General features: G+C 39.4%; 1 protein-coding gene across 1 annotated transcript in view; it reads left to right on the plus strand.

Moving 5' to 3' along the window:
• dnah10 (dynein axonemal heavy chain 10) overlaps positions 1-26748 on the plus strand; it is a 394370-nt gene that overhangs the window by 129921 nt on the left and 237701 nt on the right. Inside the window, exons 17-21 of the mRNA XM_076271417.1 lie at positions 36-243; positions 11905-12061; positions 12208-12687; positions 12768-12926; positions 13095-13211. Of these exons, the coding sequence (XP_076127532.1) occupies positions 36-243; positions 11905-12061; positions 12208-12687; positions 12768-12926; positions 13095-13211 (1121 nt within the window). The remainder of the gene's footprint in view (positions 1-35; positions 244-11904; positions 12062-12207; positions 12688-12767; positions 12927-13094; positions 13212-26748) is intronic.

The raw sequence follows: 26748 nt of genomic DNA on the forward strand, positions 1-26748 counted from the left end.
TGGGTTTGTGATTGAACTGTTTCGGTTTATTTTAGGGGTAAAGGAGTTCTTTGAGAAAATCGAAAGAGAGAGGGTCAAGGATGTGAATCTGCTCGGCAGGAGATATACAGCCATAGGCCCTCTACTTACTAAGATGGAGAGTCTCATTATGCAGACCAATAGTGGTAAGGCTAGGCGCATGGCCCAGTATTACACATATTGGGAGCGTAAGGTCTTCAACTCCCTAATCAAGATGGTGCTCTGGTAAGTTCAGTAAGGATTCATTTAATTTCATGCTTCTTTTTTTTTGCAAGACAATCTAACCAAGTGTTATTAATGTTATATCAAGATAAAAAAAACTAGTTGGTATTGTTTTCAGTATAGAGACTTACCTAGCGCGTTTTCATGAAATCATTTGACTTAGTTTAAGAAAAGTTTGACTTATTTTAAGACATCTCATCCTGAAAACAAGCTAATTTGTCTGCCAGTGCGTTAAGCAAATTTGTCCTAAAAACAAGCAAATTTGTCTGCCAGTGCGTTGAGTAAATTTGTCTTGATAAGACTCCTTAACATAAGTCAAGGTCTTCTTAAATTAAGTCAAAATGATCTTACGGGAGAGCACTAGGTAAGTCTTTTCATACTAAAAACAATACCAAATAGATTATTTGATCTTAATAGAAGATTATTAACACTTGGTTAGATTAAATGTTTTGCAGTGCACTAGTGCTACATTGCAAAAACTGCTTATCTAACAAAATCTAACCAAGTGTTATTAATCTTATATCAAGATAAAAAACTAGTTGGTATTGTTTTCAGTATAAAGAGACTTTCTTGTGAAATCATTTGACTTAATAAAAAAAAAAAGACTTATTTTAAGACATCTCATCTTGAAAACAAGCAAATTTGTCTGCCAGTGCGTTAAGCAAATTTGGGTAACACTCCATAATAAAGTGCCATAATAAATAGCAAACTAGTAATTACCTAACCCTTTGTTAATATTTGTTAATTGTTACTAAAATATCTATTTGGCACAAGTTAATAGTTTTTTCATCATTAATTAAATATAATATTAAGGGTGTTAACAATAGAAAAGAAGATGAGAAAAGTGACAGCACTGACAATGTTTATTTAACAAGTTCTGTAAAAATGTTACATTGTACTCTCAATGAGCTCACAAAGCACAAAAAGACTAGCAAAAGCTAGTTTTAACTAGAACTGACAGGATAAGTCAAGTCAAGTCATTTTTATTTATAAAGTGCATTTAACATGTACTTAGTACAATCCAAAGCGCTCCACACACAACACATTGACACATAAAGACAAACGATGCTGGACGGAGCGGCGTAGTCGCCAGCGTACCCGTGACATCAAGACATAAACAAACAATTTACAAAATAACAAAAGACACAAGACAGGTGCCCCGGACAGAGCGGCGTAATCGCCAGCGTACCTGTGATAGGGTGACCAGACGTCCCCGGTTTCCGGGGACAGTCCCCGATTTCGGTGACCTGTCCCCGGCTGGAGCTGTCCCCGGAAAAGTCCCCGGTTTTCACTGTGACTGACAGACCCGAAATTGGAATAAAAAAAAGAAAGAGAACACTGACCAAACTTACATTTGCGCACCCTTCACGTACAGGCTCAAGCCAGTCAAAGCAAGCGCTCAGCTCAGACCTCAGAGATGTTCTAGAATGCCCATATTTCTGGTAGGCTATTTCGATTGGTGGAATAGCAGCGCGGTAAAATCTTTGAAATGAAACCACTTGTGCGGGGGACTTATTAAACTATTCATCACGAACGTGCCAGCTGCTCAAGTCCAGGTTAAACTAAAATTGCGGAGTACTCGTCACACAGATAGCATAGGCTACATATCATACGCAGATATCACGTGAACGGTCGGAATCTAAGCTTTCCAACGATATTAGCGCCAAGTTGCTGTGATAAATGGTTTGCGAGAAAATTAACTATGAACTTATGTAACAACTCTAGCGTATGCCTACAACAAGCGGTTCCTGAGTAGTCCGGTTTTGAAATTGCAACAAATTTCTACATGGTCTCCAACTTTGGGCCAAAATTATAATGTATACCTATTCTCATGTAAACTATTTATGTCAGTACAAACTTTTTTGTAAATTGTTTAGCCAGAGTAGGCCTATCCCACCATAATGGTTGTCATTTGCCAGATTCCAGACAATCACCTACAAATATCAATGTAGCCTATATTTCTACTGGTATGCTTCCTAGTGACAAAAATATAAAGGAAAGAAAAATCATGAGACGAGAGTTATTTTTTCTTGATATAAGACTGACAACACATAGGCCCTATTAGGCTACCTTAGACAAATATTATCATACATTCTCAGATCACAGACTGTCCTGAAAAAAAGAAGATAGGCATTACAATGACCAAGATTACTAGCTTAGATATCTGAACAACACGGCCACTAGGATATCATTTTATGGAGTGCTGAAATGTAGCCAATACTATTTTGGACCTTTAACTGTGAAACTGTGAAGAAAATATGCTTTGTGGTTGGGCAATATCATAACTTACTGCAATATTATAATTATTCCACCTGTATGTGCATGGTTAAAATTCTGAAGTGCAAGTTTAGGCTACAGCACAAATATTTCCATCCATACTGTAGATAATGAAGTCTAACCTCTGAATTTCTTTTCAAAGTGCACCAGATTGATGCATTTAAACGTTAAAATATACCAAATTTTCTTACGGGGGAGCATGCCCCCGAACCCCCCTAGGGGGATTGTGGACTAGTGCAGCTCTAGTGACGCCCGGGACAGTGTCCCCGTTTTAAGTTGACAAAGATTAAAATATTACATGTTTTAAGCTTCTCAACTGAAAATGTCCCCGGATTTTGTCTCAGAAATCTGGTCACCTTAACCTGTGACATCACACCAAGACAAACACAAATAAATAGACAGACAAATAGACAGTGACAGTAAAGCAAGCCTGTCTTTACAAAGACAGTAGGCTTACAGAACAACACCAGACATAAAACAAACGGACTCATCGCTCACGCAGACAAAGACAAACAAAAAACACTCAATAAGTCCACAGGCAGCTGATAGTGCTTTCGCCAGCAGTTTAGTCCACAAGTCCCCTTTCGGCCCCGGTGAGCAGATCAGCCAGCAGATTAGGGGGCAGTGGCCGTGGCGGTGGGCGGCTCTCTCTTCTCTCCAGCATGATGTTTAAAAAAAAGTCGCTTAAATGATGTTCCCGTACATTGCTCCTGGACAGTCCAGTGTTAAAACGTAGGCCTGCAGCTAGATGGCAGAGGTGTGAAAGTTGGCAGGCGGTGAGTTGAGTTCCCTTGGCAGACGATGTAAAAGTTCATACCAGCAACTTCTCAAGGTGAAATCCTGACACAGCTCGTGCGTTGACGTCTGTTGATGGTTGACGTTAGTGGCTAGCTAGTTGGTTAGCTAGCTAGCATCACAACGTCGACATCCAGATGACAGTTCAGATCAACTAAACACTCAAAAGCTCGCAGTCAGGTCCCACAGATGTTATCTCTCACCAGACACTGAGAAGTTATCTCTCGTAGTGCAGTCATCAGGCATATTAGCGACAGGCAGAATCCTCACTAGTGGACGTGGATGTTGTGGTCGGGGTCTCGGACTCAAAACAGGTGTTAGGCTAGCGACAAACCGCGTTGATAAAAGCGCCTATAGATGCTCATTGTGTTCATCTTAAAGAGTGCACACTTCAACAGGACACATTTTTACAGAAAAAGACGAACACTTAAACATAAACAAGAAGCTAGACGGAGCGGCGTGACTCGCCAGCGTACCCGTATCCTAGCAACACGTCTTTTAAACAAATAAAAAGGGCAAAAGAATTGTCATTCAACACATCTGTGGTGGTCTTCTTTGAAACGGGACCCACCTACCACATATCAAAAACGTGTACACAGCAGGCCTATTTGCCTGAAAACTACAGTAGCAGTAAAGAAATCACACAAAAGAACATTTGCTATTTACTTTCCAGAGTGGACTAGTATTTTATCAGTATTGGGAGAAGGTATTGCTAGTCTTTTTGTGCTTTGTGAGCTCATTGAGAGTACAATGTACAGTAACATGTTTACAGAACTTGTTAAATAAACATTGTCCCAGCCTCTACTTTAGAACAGGGACCATATTTTGAATGAACAATGTATGCACTAGCAATGTATTAAGGGTAAAGAATGTCTGTATTGACCAGGAGTTATAGTCTAGACTGTTCCCATCATATAATTCTTAATAATAATAATGCCTGACTTTAGAATATGGAACCAATTCATGACTAATAAGTACATTCTGCAGAGGTATTACTGATGATAATGTGCTTGCTACCAAGGAACCAGTTTCCACTTTAGAATGGGAGCCAATCTCCCAGTTATTAAGTGCTATTTCACACAGCAACCTGGGCAGTGAAATGCAGCAATGAGGTTGAGCCATACACTTGCTCATTCTACTGTTCTCCTACTATTTGGGATTTATTCAGACAGTATACAAGTAGGTTATGCATATTCTGTTTTGGTACTTACTACTAATTAGTATGTAGAGATCAAGGCTTACAAGGTCATTATTAAGATTATATCAATAATAAAGGCCTAATTCATCATGAACAAGAAATTTGTGAATACACACCTAACAAATGGTTAATGTTGCCTAACACATGCCTTACAAGTCACTAATACAGGTATTAATTAGGTATGTATTAGTGGCTAACATGTGGACCTTAAAATAAAGTGTTACCCAAATATTGTATTAATATATGTTAATAGTTAACTAAATATATTTTTGGCACTAATTAACAGTTATTTCTTACATCATTTAATTGTTAAATGTTTATTTACAAATTATATGCTAATATAAAAGTTAATGACATATTATTATTTAGCTAGCTTTTCTGATTAGCTTTGTGGAGAATTTATGGAATTTATGGTTTATGGCTTTATGGTCTTGTGGGGTGTATAAGGCACCCTACTGCCAGTGGTTGGTTGTGTGAGAGATTGCGCTCCTCTTCTTCCACTTCATCCTTATTGGATACCTCTGTGGTTGGCTGTACTGTAATTGGTGACCCTCTGTCTAGTGTTTGAAAGTAGTGTACTCTTTGCCTTTGGAAGTACTATTTGGTTGCTGCTTGAATTTGGTGAAATTCAGGGGAGAGGGGTGTCAGAAGCGGCATGCTTTGCATTGCGTAGGTTGACTGTATAAAGCTCTCCCCACTTTGTTTTAATTTTGTAACTGTAAAATGTTGTTTAAGTTGGAAACTTTGATATACCACCTGTATTATGTTACTTTACATGTATTGTTAAGATTTGGGTGCAATTCTAGCAACTTCGAGAACGTTTATTAATGTTTTCATTATGACCAGGAGTTCATACACACTGAGTCTAACGTGACTAGCTGTAAACTCCGCTAGCAACTTTCCATGCATTCAGTGTAGTTTAGCTTAGTGTGCATGGAAAGTGCAATTCAGTCTAGCAGGAAATTAATGTACATTTAGTTTAGCATTATGTTTATGCATTACCTCCGTATGGTCTACGTCTGTGAGTGTAGTGAGTCTCAGAATATTAATAAACTGTCTCCCTTGCTAGTAGGGCTGACAGTGATGGTATAGGAATGATACATGTAATAAAATTCAACTACTTGTTGTTTTGTTTTAACTTTTCCTAAAGGAATAAATGTGATAAGCCAGTTTTGGTCTCAGTCCCTTCACCGTCTGAGTAGTTATATATTACTAATATATTAATTAAGCTTAACCAACTTTATTATAAGGGGCTCCACACTGATAGCTATATACTACTAATATATTAATTAAAGGACAATTCCGGCGCAAAATGAACCTAGGGGTTAATAACACATGTGTACCGAGTTCGACCGTTCGCTGGGATGTATTTTCATGCTAGTCGAATGTGACCAGTTTTATTGCAAACCGCTTATTAGCGTTTAACGCTAGCCTTCGGGGCACACGTACTGTAGAAAGAAATCGCTATTTCTATACCACTAACAAGGCTCAAAATAGCACCACACTTACACAGTAGCATAATGAGGGTCTCTACATGTAAACCGAAGCATTGAGAACTTTGTAAGTATACAGGCAGTTTATTAAAAAGAAACACATTACCGTTCACGTCTGGTTCACATACAGGCAGGCGCCTTGGTTAAACAGCACTCTGGGAAGTGAATCTCGGGTGAAACGTTGTTGCAGAAGGACTGTGCAAAAGAGAAGCACTGAACGCAACAGGAGACATAAGAGATGGCAGGTTATTTGAACGAATTTGAAGACATCGAGGATGAACCCTTATTGGACGTCCTTATCTTTTCGAGTCGGAATATACCAACGAAGAGCTGCGGGAGCTCCGTGAAAGGGCTATGAGAGAGAGCTAGAAGCTACCTGTAGTCAATGCCACACAGGCGGCGGCGATCCATACCAGAGGGACCAGATGGACATCCACTAAGTACGTAAACTATACAAGTTATGTTACATCGGAGCTATTATTTCTGATAGGCCTATATTGAGCAAATTACGTTTGATTTTAGTTCACATCGCCTGCCTGTATATGTGAACCAGACGTGAACGGTAATGTGTTTCTTTTTAATAAACTGCCTGTACACTTACAAAGTTCTCAATGCTTCGGTTTACATGTAGAGACCCTCATTATGCTACTGTGTAAGTGTGGTGCTATTTTGAGCCTTGTTAGTGGTATAGAAATAGCGATTTCTTTCTACTGTACGTGTGCCCCGAAGGCTAGCGTTAAACGCTAATAAGCGGTTTGCAATAAAACTGGTCACATTCGACTAGCATGAAAATACATCCCAGCGAACGGTCGAACTCGGTACACATGTGTTATTAACCCCTAGGTTCATTTTGCGCCGGAATTGTCCTTTAAGCTTAACCAACTTTATTATAAGGGTCCCCCATGCTGATAGTTATATATTACTAATATATTAATTAAGCTTAACCAACTTTATTATAAGGGGCCCCACACTTATACCTATATACTACTAATATATTAATTAAGCTTAACCAACTTTATTGCAAGCGGTTCCGGCGCTGACAACAGTGGCAGCATGTCAAGGTAGCTCCGTGTTTTTTTCTTGAATTTCCCCTTGGGGATCAATAAAGTATCTATCTATTTATCTAAGGGTCCTATGGAGAGCGGTTCATATTGGGATAGGCAGAAGCACAGTTTAATAACAGTTAGTTAAATAATAATAAGTCATTAACTTTTCTATTAACAAATAGTTTGCAAATAAACATTTAACATTTAAATGATGCAAGAAATAACTGTTAATTAGTGCCAAAAAGACATTTAGTTAACTATTAACACATTTTAATACAATATTAGTTAATAGATTTGCTAAAACATTAACGTACAGATTTTATGCAAACAACTAATATTTAATTAATGATTAAAAAACTATTAACTTGTGCCAAATAGATATGTTAGTAACAATTAACAAATATTAACAAAGGGTTAGGTAATTACTAGTTTGCTATTTATTATGGCACCTTATTAAGCAAATTTGTCTGCCAGTGCGTTGAGCAAATTTGTCTTGATAAGACTCCTTAAAATAAGTTAAAGTCTTCTTAAATTAAAGTCAAAATGATCTTTTGAGAGGACGCTAGGTAAGTCTTTTCATACTAAAAACAATACCAAATAGATTTTTTAATCTTAATATAAGATCAATAACACTTGGTTAGAATTCATTTTTTGCAGTGTATAGAGGTTGCAAATTTATAGCATTGATGTCTCTAAAAACAATCATCTCATTGATGTCTCTAAAAACAAGTAGTAGAGTTCATCACAGTTCATCAAATGGGATTGGGATTGTGTGTGTGTGTGTGTGTGTGTGGTACTAATCTAGATTATTAATCTTATATCAAGATAAAAAACAACTAGTTTGTATTGTTTTCAGTATAAAGAGACTTACCTAGCGCTTTCTCGTGACATCATTTGACTTAATTTAAGAAAAGTTTGACTTATTTTAAGACATCTCATCCTGAAAACAAGCAATTTTTTCTGCCAGTGAGTTAAGCAAATTTGTCCTAAAAGCTAAGCTAATATTTTGTCAATTGCATTTGCATTTTCAGCTCTTCGTTCACGTTCAAACGAGCATTTTATTTCATTCGTCATTTCTAGCCGGCTGGATAAAGCAGGCATGGGGACGAGACTGAAACGTTCATAGCAATTATGCCGGAATTGTTTCAAGGCAAACACTGAAGTGTAGCTTAATGCAGCTAGTGGTCTGTAAATCATTTTCTTCCCATAAAAACTCTCGATGTTGCAATGTGTTTAGGCTAGCCTATTTCATTTTCTAAGCATTCTGGGCCAGATGTACGTACATTTGCGAACGTAGCGTTATCAGCGTCATGGACACACCGCAGATTTGCGAACGCTGTCAGACCCAAGTTTCCGTCGTATTTATCAATCATTCAATCCTTAGTGTAAACTGCGCCTTTCTCTGCCTTTCTCCGCCCATAAACGCAATTTACGAACGTCCACAACTGAATGGCAGCGCCTACATACAAGCGCCGTTGAATGAATTTAACTGATGAAACATTAAAAAGAATCAAACGTTTAGCGATCATGAAATAATACCATACATGATAAGATGTAAACAAGCAGGGAGATAATAAAGATCAGTAGTTCTACTCAAACTACTAGTGCACGTAGGCTATGGAAGATTGGTCAAATCTAGCAAGTAGGAAAGTGAATGACGTGAAAGTGAAAGTAAGACATTCGAAAGGCCAACGAAAGTTAAGGTTGCTTTTGGCAGTACAAATACTTTCACCACAAAAACTGGTGCTCTAAATAGCGATTCTGTTGTCTTTGAAAGGTTCTCTTATTTAGGCGCAGAATAGACGTGCGCTTTCAGGAGCAGTCTTTGTACATACCGCGGAATACATAATTAGGCGTTCTTTACTCTTCCCCTCCCATCTTTTTACGCTAAAGTCCCACTTTCCCCTGGATCCTCCCATGAATGCATATGCATGACATGACAAACGCAATCTGCCACGTTCAGCTCCCGCGACAGGCAGTTTGCGCTTTTACATCATTGCGGCCTGTTTGTACATACCTCGCAATTATTTTACACGCACATTGCGAAACAAATACGCCTGAAGTGGGTGCAAAAGCGTTAGTACATCTGGCCCTCTGAGTTTCTGGTTGAAACGGTGTAGCCTTAATGATAAAGAAGATGACCAGATATGGCGAAAATGGATATGATGACTAAATAAACCATTGTTGGCTTACATTTAACAAGTCAGCATAGCACATCAATTCAAAAATATGTGTTTTCTGTCGGCTACGTGCAGCTACTGTAGGCGTATAAATGAACAGAATATCAAACAGCTTTCAGTAGCCTACCACTGTTGCAGATATCACATAGGTATCCCTTACATTTTTGTAGGCTACATTGTTGCACATTCCAACATAAGGAAGCAGTTACGAGAACATTTCTTCCAACTCCCTGTCTAAAACCAACGTGATAGCAGGGTTATCAACAGGGTGCTCTATCGTCATCGTGTAAAGCCCGCCTCAATGGTGCCTAGATTTAGGAAAATTGGAAATGGGCTAGAATGGGCTCTAGGCCAGACAGACTTTCAGAGAAAATCTCAAATTTGCCAGAAGTTCGTCGGATAGTTCCCATTACCCCCAGGCTAGGGGGTAATGGGAACTATAATGGGAATATACTGGGATAATATAATGGGAATATACTATAACTGGGAAGGCTTGCTTTTAGGACAAATTTGCTACATAGCTATCTACCATATTGCCTTCCCGTATTTTTTTGGGGAAATCTGGTTTTATATAGATTATGTACACTGCAAAAACAACTTATCTAACCAAGTATTATTAATCTTATATTTAAATCAGGGTTCCCACAGGTCATGGAATTTCTGAAATATCATAGAAATTTGGAAAGTCTATTCCAGATTTGGAAAGTCAGGGAATTTTATCATTTTGGGGCCAATGTCATGGAATATCAGGGAATTATGTTGTAGCAGTTTGAAATGTTGCCAAAATACATTAATACAAATATATTTCAACTCAGAATTGGTGTATATCTGGTTATTAGCTTTACTGCTTGCTTGAGTAGTTGTGGTTAGTCCAACTTTGTTCATTCAATGGCAATTTATTCATCTCCCGCTCTAAAAAAAATAAAAGATTCTTGAACGCTACGCGACTGTTCTGAAATCTTTGGTCGGTATATTGTACCCTTCATTATAGTAGGTCATGGAAATTAAGGTTTTTTTTGTCAGGGAAAGTCAGGAAAAGTCATTGGGAACCCTGTTAGATCAAAATTCTAGTTTGTATTGTTTTTTAGTATAAAAAGACTTACCTAGTGCCTTTTCAGCAAGATCATTTTGACTTGATTTAAGCAAATGTTAAATGTTGTTCTTTTTAACTAGATACGAGAACCATATCTTTAACGCGTGCTCTTCAGGGATAAAAAAAATATATTTTAAGCACTAGTGTCAAAACAAAAACATCTAATTTCACATTATTTTCCCAGTGTAGTGAAGGTCACAATTCTTCTTAAGTTCTTTTTAACTAGATATAAGAACCAAATCTTTATAGGTATACGGGCCCTATCACACAGCACATTATTTCATCAGGAAGCTTCTCCAACACACATCCCAAACATACTTACAGCACACTGCACCCCCCCCCTCCCAATACACAGCACATTGTCTCATGAGGAAGCTTCTCCAACACACATATTGCACACTGCCCTCTCCCCACATACACAGCACACTATCCCATCTCCCTTGTCATCCCCCCAACACACACACCAAGACCCCTGGCAGTTGGGTTAGCCCCTTGAGCCGTGGATCTGCCCAAGGTTTCTTCCTTGGTAAGGGAGTTTTTCCTTGCCCAAGTTGCTCTTGGGTGCTCCTTGTTGGTGCCCCCCCCAATCCCAATCCTCCCCCACCTTTCCTTTGCAGCCCTTGCCACTTAATCTACTAAACCCCTCTTCTACTGCACTTTTTACCCCCCCATAAATGCACAAATAGGCTGACACCAGACATCATTTCACTGCATTTCTTACTTCCAGTAACTATATGCATGTGACAATAAACTTCCTTGTATCCTTGTATCCTATCATGGCATTCTAAAGTGCATCGTCACTCGTCAAAAGCTCATTCAAATTTAGTAGGATGTCCAGTCCACATTGGGAGGGGTTTCGTTATCAAACATCGAGCGCATGGCGCAACAAGGTGTTCCTAGGTTTTTTAATCAGTCATATGGGTGTGTTTGGGGCGTAACATAATTTAAACCAATGAGAATGACATCTGTCATTCCCTTTAACGGCGCAAAGCGCGATATGTCAAATAAATGCATCGGTATTTTGGCATTCAACGCCGCATTTGAAGGAGGCTGCTTGCGAGACTGTATGGAATTCCACTAAACCATGCTTCACGCATTTGCACTCGTCTATTATTTGAACTCATTGGCAGAGTGAAACTAACTTCACCAAGGTGTCAGTCAACGACAAGACAGTTATATGCAATTACTTTCACTATTGACTGATAATGGGTTACCGCTGCAAAAAGCAACACTTAAGCAATATTGCTCAAATGACTGAACAAAACCACATTTATCCTGCAGAGGAGTTGCTTATATCTCGTGACAGTGATTAATAATACTTGGTTAGATTTTCTAACTCTAAAAATAGTTTTAGAAGAGTGGAATTGAATTGGAGACCAAGCTGACTTTTGACTGTATTCTCATGGAGTTGTCCTGTTTTTTAACTAACCAGATGATTTCAGTTCTTCTTTGTGTTTGCAGTTTCCAGTGTTGTGATGCATCACTCAAACACCTCTAGCCATAAAATTGTCTTAATACAGAATATGAGGTTTTGCAGGAAAAAAAGATCATATGATGTACAGTTCTCCCATTTTTCCTCCAGGAATATACAGATGTTCAACACAGCTTTACTTGGTGACACACCTTTATTCCAAATTGAAACAATACTCTCTGCCCCAGAGATTATGCTTCATCCTAAAAGCAATGAAATATATAAACTGATTATGCAGTGTGTCCGAGACTGTGTGGAAAGCACTAAGGTAACAGCTCTGTATGTGCATTGATTCATTGTAGGAGGACCACTAAGTGAAATAGCATAATGGTGGTGCATACATGTGTTTTATTAACTTTCTAGAGTCTGGACCTTTGGTTAAAGTTTAATCCACTTCTTTGATGCACTTTTCAGAAGTTTACACGCTGGATGCATGGAACATGCATTGAATGTCCTCCCCAGCGTGTAGAGGGTGAGGATGAGCCTGCGATCTTCAGTTTCTACAACGAAATTTGCCAGCACCCACAGGTGACTGAGCGTGCTATAGCTGTCTCACAGAGTGCCCAGCGCCTTCTTAACTCTGTGGGCCGTTACCTCAACCGCTGGAAACGCTACCGTCCTCTTTGGAAATTGGACAAAGCCATCGTCATGGAGAAGTTTGCTGCCAAACGCCCCTCATGTGTTATGTATGATGAGAAACTGCAGTTTTACACCCGCATAAGCAAAGAGGTGACACAGCAACCATTTGTGAAAGATGAACACATTGTGCGGCTTAACCTTGAGCCACTGGCACATGCTGTACGTGAGAATTCCCAAGCTTGGGTCACTTCACTTGGTAGACTACTCAATGAGTCTGTCAGGGAGGACCTCCATAGCCTGCGCAACAATCTGTTGGTATGTTAGTGTACCCATTTGTTTTTAAGTTAATTCTATTTCATGGAAAATTTTGAAAATGTTGTTTGTCTGTGTGACAGCAATTTTCAGAGAATCTGAAGAGGAATCCAGATACCCTGGAAAATCTCAAGTTTGTTTTGGGCACAATCTCAGATATAAGAGATATGTCAATGGCTGTGGAGATGAGATTTACTGATATCCAGGAGAGATACAGGACACTAACCATGTATAATATAGAGGTATGCCAATATAGTCTACTTGGTATCTTACCTTTTCCTCCTGTTTGATTGTGACTTTCAGCACTATTCAACAGCTAATCACTACATGTATCATATCATAATGCTATATTAGCTTTATTATGCCTGCCAAATGTAATTGAGAAAAATACATTGTATTATATTGATTAGGCTTCAGACGAGGAGTTGGAGCTGGCAGCCAGTATAGGACAGCTCTGGAGTGAGCTGTTTGCAGAGTCCAGAAAAGTTGATCGCAGCCTGGGTAAAGTAAAGAAAACATTCACTCAAGTAAGTATATTTTCCCCCTCTTTGCTTATCTGTTATTACCTGTCTATCAGTGATATATCATGTCATAACATTGTTATCATGGATAGGTTGTTCTGAGCCACTTTGTTTTCCACTTACAAAGCTAGGATTGTATACCAACAACAATTTTGTACACACAGTCAGCTAGAGGACTGCAGAAGTGTAGATTAGAATCACTGACTGCGCCTTCAAGAATAATTTCTATTTCCTTCTATGGGCCCTATCATGACAGTCAAAAGCGCATCGTCACTCGTCAAAAGCTTATTCAAATTTAGTAGGATGTCCAGTCCACATTGGGAGGGTTTTCGTTATCAAACGTCAAGCGCATGGCGCAAGAAGGTGTTCCTAGGTTTCTTAATCAGTCATGGGTGTGTTTGGGGCGTAACATCATTTAAACCAATGAGAATGACATCTGTCATTCCCTTTAACGGTGCGATGTCAAAGAATGCATCGGTATTTTGACATTCAACGGCACATTTGAAGGAGACTGCTTGCGAGACCGTATGGAATAGTCATTCCACTAAACCATGCTTTACTAAAACCTAGCATAGCCGTCACACATTTGCACTCGTCTATTATTTGAACTCATTGGCAAAGTGAAACTAACTTCACCATGGTGTCAGTCAACGACAAGACAGTTATATGCAGTTACTTTCACTATTGACTGACAATGGGTTACCATCGAAAACATAGGCTGGAAAAAGCAACACTTACCCTAATATTGCTCAAATGACTGAATAAAAAAACATTTATCCTGCAGAGGAGTTGCTTATATCTTGTGACAGTGCATCTTCAGCTGTGCTCCATACGTGTCTCTCGCCTTTCCCCTAATCATTTTTAACCGTTACTACCAATTTGCAAATGATGGTGAATAACTACTCATCATGAGATGTACAGTATTTCGTAATATCTTTATTCTAATTATGTTTCCCATTGTAATCGTGCAATTAGTAATGTTTTGCATGGACGTGCGCTCTTAAAATAACATATAAACAACTCGCCATAGACTTCTGACCAGGTGTAGCGATTTTTAGACAATGCGCTAAGCCACTCCCTAAGTTGTTAATTGCCACACCCCTGGGCGCATTGTTTAAAAAATAAACGTGCAAAATAAGAAAATATACTTGCGCTGGGTGGAAAACGAGTTTTGCGCCAGGGTGCAAAATATGGCCCTATGTTTACGATGCATTTTTTTTAACTATATTTTTGGGGGCTTTTTATGCCTTTAGTCAGACAGGATAGTGGAGAATGACAGGAAGTGAGTGGGAGAGAGAGTTGGGGTGGGATCTGGAAAGGACTACGGAATCGAAACCGTACGTCGTACGGTGCAGGTGCCCCAGCCAGTCGTGCCACGGCCGGGGCCACAATGCATTTAAAGGCATTGGTTTGCTTCTATCGTGGAAAACAGTGAAGTGATCTCTTTCTGGAGTGAGATACAAAAAAAATTAAACTTCACACATTTTCTCACTTCAAGTTGGAGATTCGGGAAGAAGTTGCTGGAGCCTATTGTGAATGGTCTTTGGCTGCTAAGCAGCCAATCAGCGAAAGTCTGTGTCCACTAAACAGAAACAGTGTCCTAAGCCTCATTTTCAGAGTGCTTTATTCACAAACGTTTATTTTTGCTAGGTTGCCAAAACCCTTTGCCAACTCTTCCCTTTTGGAATGGCATTACAATAGAATAGGTCATCCCTCTAGCATTTGTAATTTGCATTCTGTTTGCAGTAGTCTTATATTTATGTGACTATATTTAGTCACATACGACTTGACTAATTGAGTTTTCTTCTGCCCCTCCCAACATTGTTGATAATGTAGGTCTTGCCCCTTACTCGATTTTAATTGGTCAACAAGAACGAGGTGACTGAGGGTGCTGAGTACTGTGAATGCTGAACTTCATAGGGTTTGTATAGAAAATAGACACTGCCAGTGCAAAAACGTGTGTGGTGGACACAGACCCTAATTCATATGAGAGCCAGATAACCATGACAGGGTGCTAGATATCTAGGTCTAGCCATTTTATTCCCCAGCTTAATGATAGACTAGGGTTTCTCAACGGGGGCGGTACCGTGGTACCTAGGGGGCGTTCATACAACCTAGGGGGGCGCTGGGAACGTGAGTTTTTTTTTTTTTTTTTTTTTTTTTTTTTTTTTTTTTTAACATTTTAAACTTCCATGGTTTTCACATATTTTTGGTGCAAAAATAGGCTACCTGAAATAAATAGACTATTTTCATTCATGGGTTTCTAACCCCTCTACCGTCCCAGCTACATTTTACTGTTTATCTATGCTCAGTGGTCATACAGTGCAGTTCGGGCCTGCACACGCCCGGACTCACGTCCCCAGCCCTGCTCGCTGCTCTGGGGGTCGTTTCTAGAAAGCATCGTTTGCTAACTTGCGTCGCAACCTTGGTAGTACGCTCCATCGTTCTTGGATTTGGTGTTTCTAGAAAGGGTAGTTCGAACTCTCAATCGCAAACAAGGACGCAAAGTTTGGTCGTTTGAACTACTGCCCCTAGGCAGTCGCACTTGTGTCGTTCCTTGGTAGTTCCTGTTGGTGTCCGGAGCGCCTAACCAAAAATCACAACCGCCTAAACCAAAATTTGCGAAGTGGATGTTTATCTCATGACTCAATGATTGATCTATCCTGTAGCTTAATTTTGATTAAGACACTGACTCCCCTACTTGGCTCATTCTTGCTATTTATGTTAATTCAAGTATTGCCTTGCTTTTAGTATTATAATCTTCACAGTCCCTTACATCAGCAGTGATAAATAGTGTAGTGGCTAAAGCAGATGACTTATTATCCCAACATTGTAGGTTCGATTTTCTTATGATATGAGATTGTCCTCTTGCTTCTCGCTACCTGCAGGTGAACTAGTGTGACATTCAATTGATTTTGACTGATGTATTATAGGCCTACCTATGGTCTCTCGATGTAGAGTAACTATATACATAAATATGTATGGTCAAAACCTATTGTTGTGTCTCGTAGGCCTACTCTTAGTCAGAGATGAAAAGAAGACATAGTACGCGAACTCCGGCCGAGCGCTCAGCGCACTGACGCGCTGCCGTTAAGCCACGAGACAGTTGATATCCTATGGGATACCCAGACATTTGTCCAGGCTATATATTTTTTCCAACATAGATATTTAACACAAATAATGACTCATATTGGGGTGATTCTCACGAAATCCAGATTTAGAAGGTGGCAAGCATCAGAATTTTTAAAATGCCCTTGAAGCCAATTTTCTTTTTGCACATATAAGATTAAGGTATGAACTTACTATAACCATTATTTTCAGAAGATTTAAAAAAATATTTCCTATATATTTATTTACATTTTTAGATGAAGTCCATAAAAAATTATCATTACCGCAACATGACATTACATTAATTATATGGTTAAAAATGTATATTTTTGGCTAATGTTAAAATAGACTCTTATTACTAATGTTCAAAGCTATGTAAAACTCTGGAGAGATTACTTTTTCATAATTATTATTTTTTGTAATTTCCTTATTTTCTCTCATTACCGAAACATACATGATGATTTACAACTTATTTTATTTAATTGTTTTACTAAAAGATAACATACACATTTTTTATGTAGCACACCTTAAATAAGTAGTGTTGTATAATATGTATATACATTTTAAAACAAAATATGATCATCTAATTATTACTTAATTTGTAAAGAAGATAGATGTTTCGGTAATGAGAGAGACATTTCGGGAATGAGGATCAATGTTTCGGAAATGAGATTTAGTTCAATACATTCACTGTTGACAGTGGTTTGATGCCTAACCCTATTTTATATATTTAAAACACAGAATTAAAAAAAAAAAGAATATTTATTTCATAAACAGTGTTTCATTTTCTCATTTATATTAATCATCACAGTATTGTGTTAACAAGTGTTGTATATACAAGTTACAATCTTGCTCATTAAAAAAATGTCATGTAGCCTGCCCTATGCTGTAGCACTAACAAATATACAACCATTAGTATGAATATTATTATTATAGTATAACATACAATCATGTGTTCATGAGAACTTTTTCAATGTAACATACCAGCATGTGTTCCTGAGAATCATTAATTTCCATGTAACATACCATCATGTGGTCATGAGAAAAACATTTAAATATAACAGCATCATGTGCTCTTGTAAAATTATTTTATTTTAGCTATAAAATATTGGTCCTGACATTCTATCAACCACACAATCTTTTTTCTGAGAATAATTTCATGTAAAAACTTGAACAGCAGCAACTAAAACAAACAACTGGAACCACTGCTTTGTACCAATTATGTTTTCCCTCAACTGTAACTCATGAGCGTTTTTTGTGTTTTGCCCATATGTCAGGTAAAATGCAGAAATGTCTAGCAGAGGAGGTGACAGGCAGTGGTTCTGGGATTATGTCCCGTATGTCCTGACGATAGTACCAGACCCTTTCTCCTGGAAATCTGATACTTGGCACATAAAAGCGGTTTCCCCCTGCACAAGTCATGGTGTCGACTTCATACTGCCCTTCAGCAATCTGTGTTACTGTGCCAGGGAACAAGTCACCATCGTACTCTACCAAGACCCACTGTCCAACCTCTATGGTCTCGGTTCTGTCAGGGTCCTCTTCACCTTCCTCGGAGAGCACATGGCAATGGGCAGAAAAACACTCGCAATTTCTTCCACAAAAGCAGGACACCTCCCGTGTGTTGATGACTCCTGCTTTTGTGGAAGTTATTTGATGTATTTTCATGGTTCCAGGAACAGTTTTCAGGTTGGGGGGAACTAATTCACAGCTGGCCTTTATTTTCTCCTCTGACACTTGGTACAGAATCACTGATGAGTTATTCCTCAGCTGCTCATACAGTGACTCTGCATCAGGGATACTGGTCCCATACGAAACTACTCTGTCCGCAACATTCTTCAAAGCCCCGCCTACTCCATCTGGTGCACCTTTGCCATGTGATGCCTCAGTAAAGTTCCAGGTCACCCACTGAAATCCATGCATAAAGGGCACAGTGGAGGCTAGATAGAAAGATGTTTTGTTTCTATACTGGGAAGTTGGGCCATCTGAAATGAAATGTATGTTGTGGACTTCAGGATACTTTCCTCGTATGTATCTTAGCACTGGGTCAAGATGAGCCCAGGTTGCCACTGCATCGTGCTGTAAGCAGTCTGAGAGGGATGCAAAGGCTTCCACTCTGCCCCTACTGAGATAGAGTACCCCAGTGTGGAGGGTTACCTGATCATTCCCAGTTCCAAAATGGGTGTCTTTGATTTCTTTGGCATATTTGCAGCTGTAATTTTCGCTGTAATCCACATGCACAGCAACAGCATCATCTGTCAGGGTATCTTTCATTGCTTTCAATGTCAAATACTGGTGCTTGACATTAAACATGTGAATGGCAAAACCTGGAAGGTGTTCTCTTGTTAGGGCCAGCAACCGCTCAATGGATGAGGTACGCTTTTCAAGGAAGGTTTTCTTTGTCTGCCTTTCCTCTGTAGATCCATCCTTGAGGGTCTTTGTTACAGTGATGGACCTTGTGATCCACTCTTGCCAGATGACAGTGTTCCCCTGAGTGAGAGGATCTAAGAATGTAGGAAAGGTCTTTTCGATGCATTTTTGACATCTGCCATACATGCAGGACATGTTGCCAGTGTCACACACACTGGACTGCACAAGATCCTCTGGGCTTGATGTTTCAATGATTCCCAGCTGTTCCATTCTTTTTATTTTAAAGGCAATGTTCTCGTGCATTTTACATGCACACGTCTCTCTGTCTTTAACTTTTGGCCTAATAATCCAAAATGGCCTCAATCTAAAGAACTGAGCTTTGGACACTGTTTGCTCAGGATGTTCAGCAAGGAATCGTCGATGGAGTTTTGCCAAGGTGTCTGTGAGTGCTCTTTTTCTATAAATTTGTCCCTTGCGACGAATCTCTCCAGCCTTGCCATTTATGACAGTCGAGACATCATCCCGATGTAGGAACATGCTCACAACCTTGCCAAGTTGTTTCCGCTTGCTATTGATCGGCAGTTTCTTTTTAGCCTCTCTGATCCTGGCCCTTTGTGAAATCTTTGCTGGTAGAATTGCACGTTTTGGTCTAGCCTCCAGCCTTCTAATTTTTCTGTTTAGTGACAGCAGTTGTGTTGTCTTTGCCCCAAGTTTCTCCTCAACATACCTTAACTTTGCTCTTAATTTGGCCATACTCTTTAATGCCCGCTCTCTTTTTTTAATGACTGGCCGTGTTCTCTGGGGGGTGGATGCCTCCATTGGCCCTGTCAGGTCTAAACTTTCTTCTGCTGGTGTTCTGTTCAGATTTTCATTATTTGTGTCCAGTTCCTGTCTGTTGGTTTCTTCATTTGCAAAGGAATTTTCTGCCTCACTTAATGAAGATGCTGGGGTGAGATCAAGAAGTGCTTGCTCTTGCTTTTTTTTCCTGTAATATTTTGTTGCATTTTTCCTCCATTGTATTTTTTTTCTCTCATGCTGTCTACTGGTGAGGTCCTGAGTAGTCTTAATTTTACCATTTTCTTTACGCTTCCGATACCTGGAAAAGGAAAAATGAATGAAAGGTGAAATGCAGTAAGCCCTGACATAAAAACAATAGTGTGTGATTGTAAACACGCGCAATGTGCATACACATGTCTGTGTGTGAGAGAGAGTGAGAGAGTATTTGACTGTGTGAAAGAGAGTGTATGTACAATACATAATAATTATGTCAGCCTTTATGTTTGTGTGTGTGTGTGTGTATATGCATACGCAGGCGCGCCTGCAGGTGTACGTCCGTACGCACCGTGCGTACCACCAGGCTACTCAACAACGAAAGAAAATGTCCCTTGTGTGTGTGTGTAATGTGTATTCACACCAAATTGGCCCACCATACCTTTCCAACTATGCACAGTATCCCATTAGCTGCATGCCATCAGGCTATTTACAAATTTCTATTACATAACTTATAACTTAGTGAACACATTATCAAAATTAACCGCACACATTTTGTTTGAGCAGGAGACAGAATACGCACGCAGGCACGCAACTAGGCTACTTTTCTTTTACTCGGCTATATATGGTTATCAGCACACAATGTTGAGCTAATTCACTAACTCATTACTCATCATGGATATTACAAGTTTAAACAACGAAAACAGAAAGTATGGAGTCAGCAAAGCTAGAGGAGTTATTCCAGATGGGCAAGAACAAGGTAGGCAATTGGTGTGCTTGTCAGAACGTTAGACTGCATTACAGCTGTTTAAAGCCTGGCGTCACGGTACGCTAGAACAAAACTAAAGGTAACTTTAGCCTGTAGGGCTGTATCAAGTTCAAATGAATAGGTCATTGTAGACGTTGTTGTTGTATTATTGCATATGGATGCATGGGGCTAAAACCGGGGAAACGGACTAATATTGTCCACGCGTGATATATTTTTTTGCGGGGGGGGGGGGGGGTGATGGGTGTGCGTACCATAGCGTTAATTCCTGCAGGCGCCTCTGTGCATACGCACATGCATGCATGTTTGTGTGTGTATTTGTGTTTCTGTGTATGTGCGCGTGCATGTGTCTGTGAGTGTGAGTGCAAGTGTTGGTCAAACAATGAATCCAATGTTTCCCTATTATCACCCTGTCCTCTAACCTCTCTCTCTCCTTTCTCCTGTAATCCTCAAGTAACACTGGATTGCTGTATATCTTTTCCCTATGCTTTGCCAGCCTGTCTTTCGCTGATGCCCTTTTCTTTTCAACGGATGCTTGCCTGTAACAAAATACACAATAGCCATCTTGAATGTAACATCTCGTAAAAAGACATAGAAACACGTTGTTTTACACAGTGTTTCCCACAGAATTGAATTCTATTTGTGGTGGTAGGTTTGCAAAATTAACTCGAATGCAACAGTTTTAAACAAATTAGTGCAGCGCAGTTATGATTCTAACCAGATTTAAGCACAATTTAGTACAACCTGGAAAATGATTGTGTGGTGGTCAATGTTGATATTGTGGTGGGCTGCCACAAATAACTCAATGTATGGGAAACACTGTCACAGTAAAATGATTTAATTATATTTCATTTATAGTAGGTGGCCTGTACTGCATTCACACAGTTTTTTGTGGAATCACTACATGAAAATGAAAAATTAGTGACCCCTGCTGGGGGGGTTGTAATAGCTATTTTGTTTACACAATCTGTTCAAGAAGTGTTTAAGGCAAATATCAAGTTATATTGAAATGAGTAAGAGTTTCATGAGTCTTCATAAGTCTCATTACCATTAGTCTTATTCTCATTCTCATTACCGAAACATTGAGTCTCTCCACCGCAACAGGCCCTCAATTGTTGCGGTGGATGATAATGGTGTTGCGGAGGATGAGTGACCTTAAACATTCTTGCTAACTGTGGAAGCACCATGAGGGTTAGCTAAACTTTCCCACACTTTTTATATTTAGACCATAATCGGGTATATAATAATACAAAATTAAAACGGCAAATTTTTTTTAAAACTTCACAAACTCATGTTTCGGTAATGAGAACAAAAAAGGCGTGTAGGTACTTTGACAAACAACATTTTAACTTTTACCTGGAGCGAAAAAATAAGAACTGCTTACCTGGTAGCCATCTTGAGTGTCACAGTCAATTATGTCCCTTCCAACAAAATTCCTTGAAAATGTAAGTTCCTTGAGGACTTAAATAATGATTGAAAATTGTTGCGGAGGATGAGAAAATTGGTCTTGGACACATTTATATTCCTTATTATTATCACGACATTTACCAATGATCACCAAATACCACATGTTTCTTTACTGTAAATGTTTATAGAATAACATGCACCAAAGCTTTTTCTTTTTTATATTTTTTAATTATTAATATTTCCATCTCAAAGACCCCAAATCCAGTCATGGACATGTTGCGGTAATGAGAAATTTCCCCTTAAATGTGGAAAAAACAACAAAATTGGTATTTATGATGATATTTGAAATGATGTGCTAAATAGTACATGGAGAGATGTTTATAACCATATCCTTCTTATTTTGATAGCATTTACTTTTATCGTCAAAATGCTTCATGACACCTTATGAGTCTAATTTCGTGAGAATGACCCATTGGTCTGCTTAAATTAACTGTTTTATATGCTTGCAATAGGTTTAGGTTTTGGCTGATGGCAATGACAATGCCAGCATTAATCACTCGGTTTAGATTAGAAAAGTGTCGACATAGGCCGTGACAGAACATTTCTAGGGGGTGGGGAATTATACGTTGCCACTGTTTCCACCAATGATATTTATCGCTGCATCATCAACAACGTTGTTGGAACTACGGTGTTCGAACGTCGGAGGTAGTGAATTGCGACACAGGTACGATGCTTTCTGGGAACAGGTGTAAGGGTGCATTCAGAGCACCTCGGAATGACAAGGACCGCCCCCATGGCTACTTTGTTTTTCCGACAGCAAGTGTTCAAGTGCTTTGCCATCGAATGTGTGACAAACACGGATGCCACAACAAAGGTTAAAACATACACTCACTAATCCTAAGAAAAAAAACTGTATTTGCTTAAAATATAGTGTAAGATGCTCGTTAAAGAAAGATATGCAGCTTTTCAAGTGATAAAAAGGGCAAATTCCCAAGTTCACATTAAAACTGTTGGACATGAAAGGCCACATGGACTACAAACGAACTACAACGTGACGACAAAAGTGATGACGAGCCCCTAACTGGGCAACTCTGTTAGCAAAATCTAGCCCCAGTTTCCGACCTCTGACTCACACATTAAGTGACGTGAATGACGCTGAATGATGATGTTTTCACTCGGAGAAAGGTTTTTCCGAAGCACATGAACACTAGGTAACAGTGTCGTTGTTTGGTCGCAAGTTGCGTCGTACCATGGTGGTTGAGCAACGTCGTTGCTAACTTTTCTAGAAACGACCACCTGACCGTAGTCTCCACGAAAAACACCGTTGCTAATCAAATACGAAATATAGGCCTAAACAGGCCTCACGCGCAGAATCTGTTTTGTGATTGGTTGGATTGTTGCGATGGTGCATATGTTGTTCACGTGATGTGCACTTGATTTTTGTCCATGATAAAATGACACGTCTTGTTGCCTACATTTAATGTTCCTATTAATTAAAAAAAAAAAAAATCATTACAACCAATGCTGATGTGGTAGTGTTTTTTTTTTTATCCAACCAGTCTCCTATTGCTTCTAACAGTGGGCTAAATCTGCTTAATAATAAAATAGGCTCATAGGGACATTTTCTTATAATTCCAGAAGAAACCTAGCCTAGAAATCTAGACGCACCCTAGCAGCGGCAAATTAATTTGCTCAGCTTGTACGTCTAGTATCGAACCATAGTAATTTCTATTGGCTTAACACCGTGGATGACGGCCAATCACAGCGCTCTATTTCGTTAGAGAGTCTTAAGGCGGGCTTAACAGGATAACGACATCCTGCGACGGTGAACAACAAGGAAGGTGGCTATGGCAAACGAAGATCGGTTGTTTGAATCGGCGTTGGCGTCAACTTTGGAGGAGTTGGACTTGTGCTTTTCTTTGAAAGTAGATCAACACAGTGCACTTAAGTCATTCCTTTCGAAGAAGGATGTATTTGCCGTTTTGCCGACCGGATACGGATATGGTCGTAGCGCTGGCCTATTGCATGCCTAGGCAGTTTGAAAGACAATTCTCTGCCCGCCCCTTGGATTAAGCGAGGTGAATGATTCGATGCCAGGCTATACATGTCAATGATATAGGATGGCCCGCCAGGCTAGAAGAAACCAAAACAGCACAGAAATGGGCTCGTTTTTTTACTTAAGTAATATAGCATGAGTGTGAGTGGCCTATAGCCTACCCGGGAGTGTAGTTTTTTTTTTTTTTAATTGTGTGTGTGTGTGTGTGTGGGGGGGGGGGCGCCAGAGGATCAAAGTAAGGTCAGGGGGGCGTTTGCTCAAAAAAGGTTGAGAACCACTGTGATAGACCCTTTCAACAATAAAAACAAAAACAATGCTTGAACGTTCTATTTGGTTCCCAATCTATTTCCTCTGCATTAAGATAACATATGGAATGTTAAAACGGAAGCCTTGTGGGGCCAACTATGATGCTGATAATGGAACTCTCTTGAAAGGGTCTATTCACCTTATTCCGCGCGCAAACATGGGGGCGCTAGCTTTGCCCACATTGTCTCCGAACTTCCGATTGAGCAGTACATCCATTGCGATACATTGAGATAGCAGAGCTCTATCGAGACATTATATGTTATGGGTCATCCTAAAGTTAGGAACGTTTATTTAGGATTTTGGTGACTTAAAGGGGAACTTGGCAACTATTTCAACGTAATAAACCCGTTTAGAAATCATTTGGATGGTTAAATGACCTGTTCCCGTGAAAATGGTGACTTTCCCCGCTGCGCCTAGCGTCCCCAGGCGGAAAACCAACCTTGCAACATTGAGACTACCGTCCCGGAAAGAGAAGTGAGAAACAAGAAACTTGTTTTAAATCGTGTTTCTTACCTTGTAACATCCACATAGTTCTACCAAACTTATGCTAACCGTTCGCTAGCTTGTAAACAAATCCATGTGCTTTATTGTTACCTTTTCCCACAGTTTGAAATAGCATAATGCACAATTTATCCAGCAGAGGGGGAAATCCTGCCAAGTTTCCCTTTAAGACATTTCTGTTATACAGCTTTCCTATCTAAAGTTAGGAAAAAACTGACTTTGGAGCGGCTGTTCTGTAATGACTTTCTAAACTAGTTACCATAGTTACCAAACAGATAAGGATTTGCGAGTTTCTCCATACGATACAGCGGCCACTGCCGCATCGTCTACCCACTCCGTAGGGGTGAATAGCTTTGGGTAGCGAAGTACAATATTGCAATCTGACCTCCTGATGGCATTTGTCGTTTTCCTCCCAAGTTAGCCTCTCTATCCTCTTCTGCCGTGTTATCCCAATGAAGCTAACTAGACGTAGCTAGCCGACCGGAAGTTTAAAGACAACGTGGAATTTAAAAAAATGGGCGGGGCTGAATAAGGTGAATAGGATTGTAAATCATTCCATGTCAAATCAGATAAGGTTGTTGCTGCACCGTCTCAGATTTTGTTCAAACCTTGTCTATATCATCAATGGGTCCTAAAACCAAGGCCTGTGAAATATTTCTGTGCAAATATTTCTGTGCAAATCTGTCGTCATATCTTTTTCAGACCTTGAAATTCTTAAATTTTTACAGCTGCCATGTGCCATGTTTGGGCATTAATATCTTGACAATATTTTCCCTGGCCTCAAATTTTCTAGGGTTGAAGACCAACTCGTAAAAAGCATGTGTAAACAATTTAAAGTCCGTACTAAATGTCTCCTGACTTTCGAAAGGGCCCTAGATTTAGGAAAAATTTACCTTAAAGCAACACCAAAGAACTTTCCTCTGTCGCACGCACGCTATTTGTTTATCCAGCACCGGCTTTGCAAATAACGATGTCCACAGACAAGGTAGAATATGTTGCATGATTTTATGAAAGTACGATGTATTGCGACATCAGATGCAAGTCAAATTTGTAGTTTCTTATGTCTCATTCCATCGAACTACAGATCCGCTACCCGATCTGGCAAACTTACATAGTGCGGTTATAGCTGATAGAGGGCCGCGAAGTGAATGCAGAAGTGCCGTTCACCCTTATTTGAAGGTACAAAAAACTCTTTGGTGTTGCTTTAAGTGTAATATTGAGGGTATTTGTTTTATTTTTTTAATTTTTTTAATAAGTTTTTTTTTTTTTTCAATTTGGTATCAGTCACTATTTCCTCTTCAAATACATCAGATTATTAATGTTTTCCCACAATTTGAAGTCTCCACATCAAATGACCATGGCAATAATAAGGATAAAACAAGGCGTGTTTGTATTTTTGGGTCATTTTCAAGCAACTGAAGTGGCATTTTGCTCTCTTTATAAGGCATTAACTCCTTTAGGATTAGGAAGAACTTAACATATTCTTTACACTATGCTCACACCAGTTGAAGAGATGATTAGCTGAGAGGATCTGGTCATCCTCTGGACTCTGGAGGCTAGCCCTGGCAGCTAGACGCTTAACAGTGCCACCAATGCCAACACATTTAATCTTACTATGGCTTGTAGAAAATAAATGCTGAAGAATGCAAAAAAAAGGCCTGTGTACTGCTACTTTTAGCACTTATATGATGCAGCACAGGTGTGGTTGATAGGAACACTAGTAAGTGGTGCAGTCAGCCTGTATACCCAAATATTGTTCTGAGTCAGAAATGAATGTCCAAACATGGCCTCCAATAAAAGGCCGTTTAGAGAGTGTAAACAATCAAGGGCAAAAAGACTATGAAAACAATAGAATTGAACAAAAATATTTTACAGGCTTTAGTTATGGAACCTAAACATTGTGTAGACAGACTTTGAGGAACCATTTTCCTAGAATTTGTCTGATTCGTCACGGAATGACTCAAATGGGCTTGTAAAATGGCATCTGAACATGCTTTCTGACAGACCAAATTAGCATACTGTTGTATCAGAGAACAAGA

Source organism: Alosa pseudoharengus, unplaced genomic scaffold (assembly GCF_046254945.1).
Source record: "Alosa pseudoharengus isolate Yale_2024_CS ecotype anadromous, Long Island Sound unplaced genomic scaffold, YU_APseudo_1.1 YU_APseudo_1.1_scf_6, whole genome shotgun sequence".
Lineage (NCBI taxonomy): Eukaryota > Metazoa > Chordata > Actinopteri > Clupeiformes > Clupeidae > Alosa > Alosa pseudoharengus.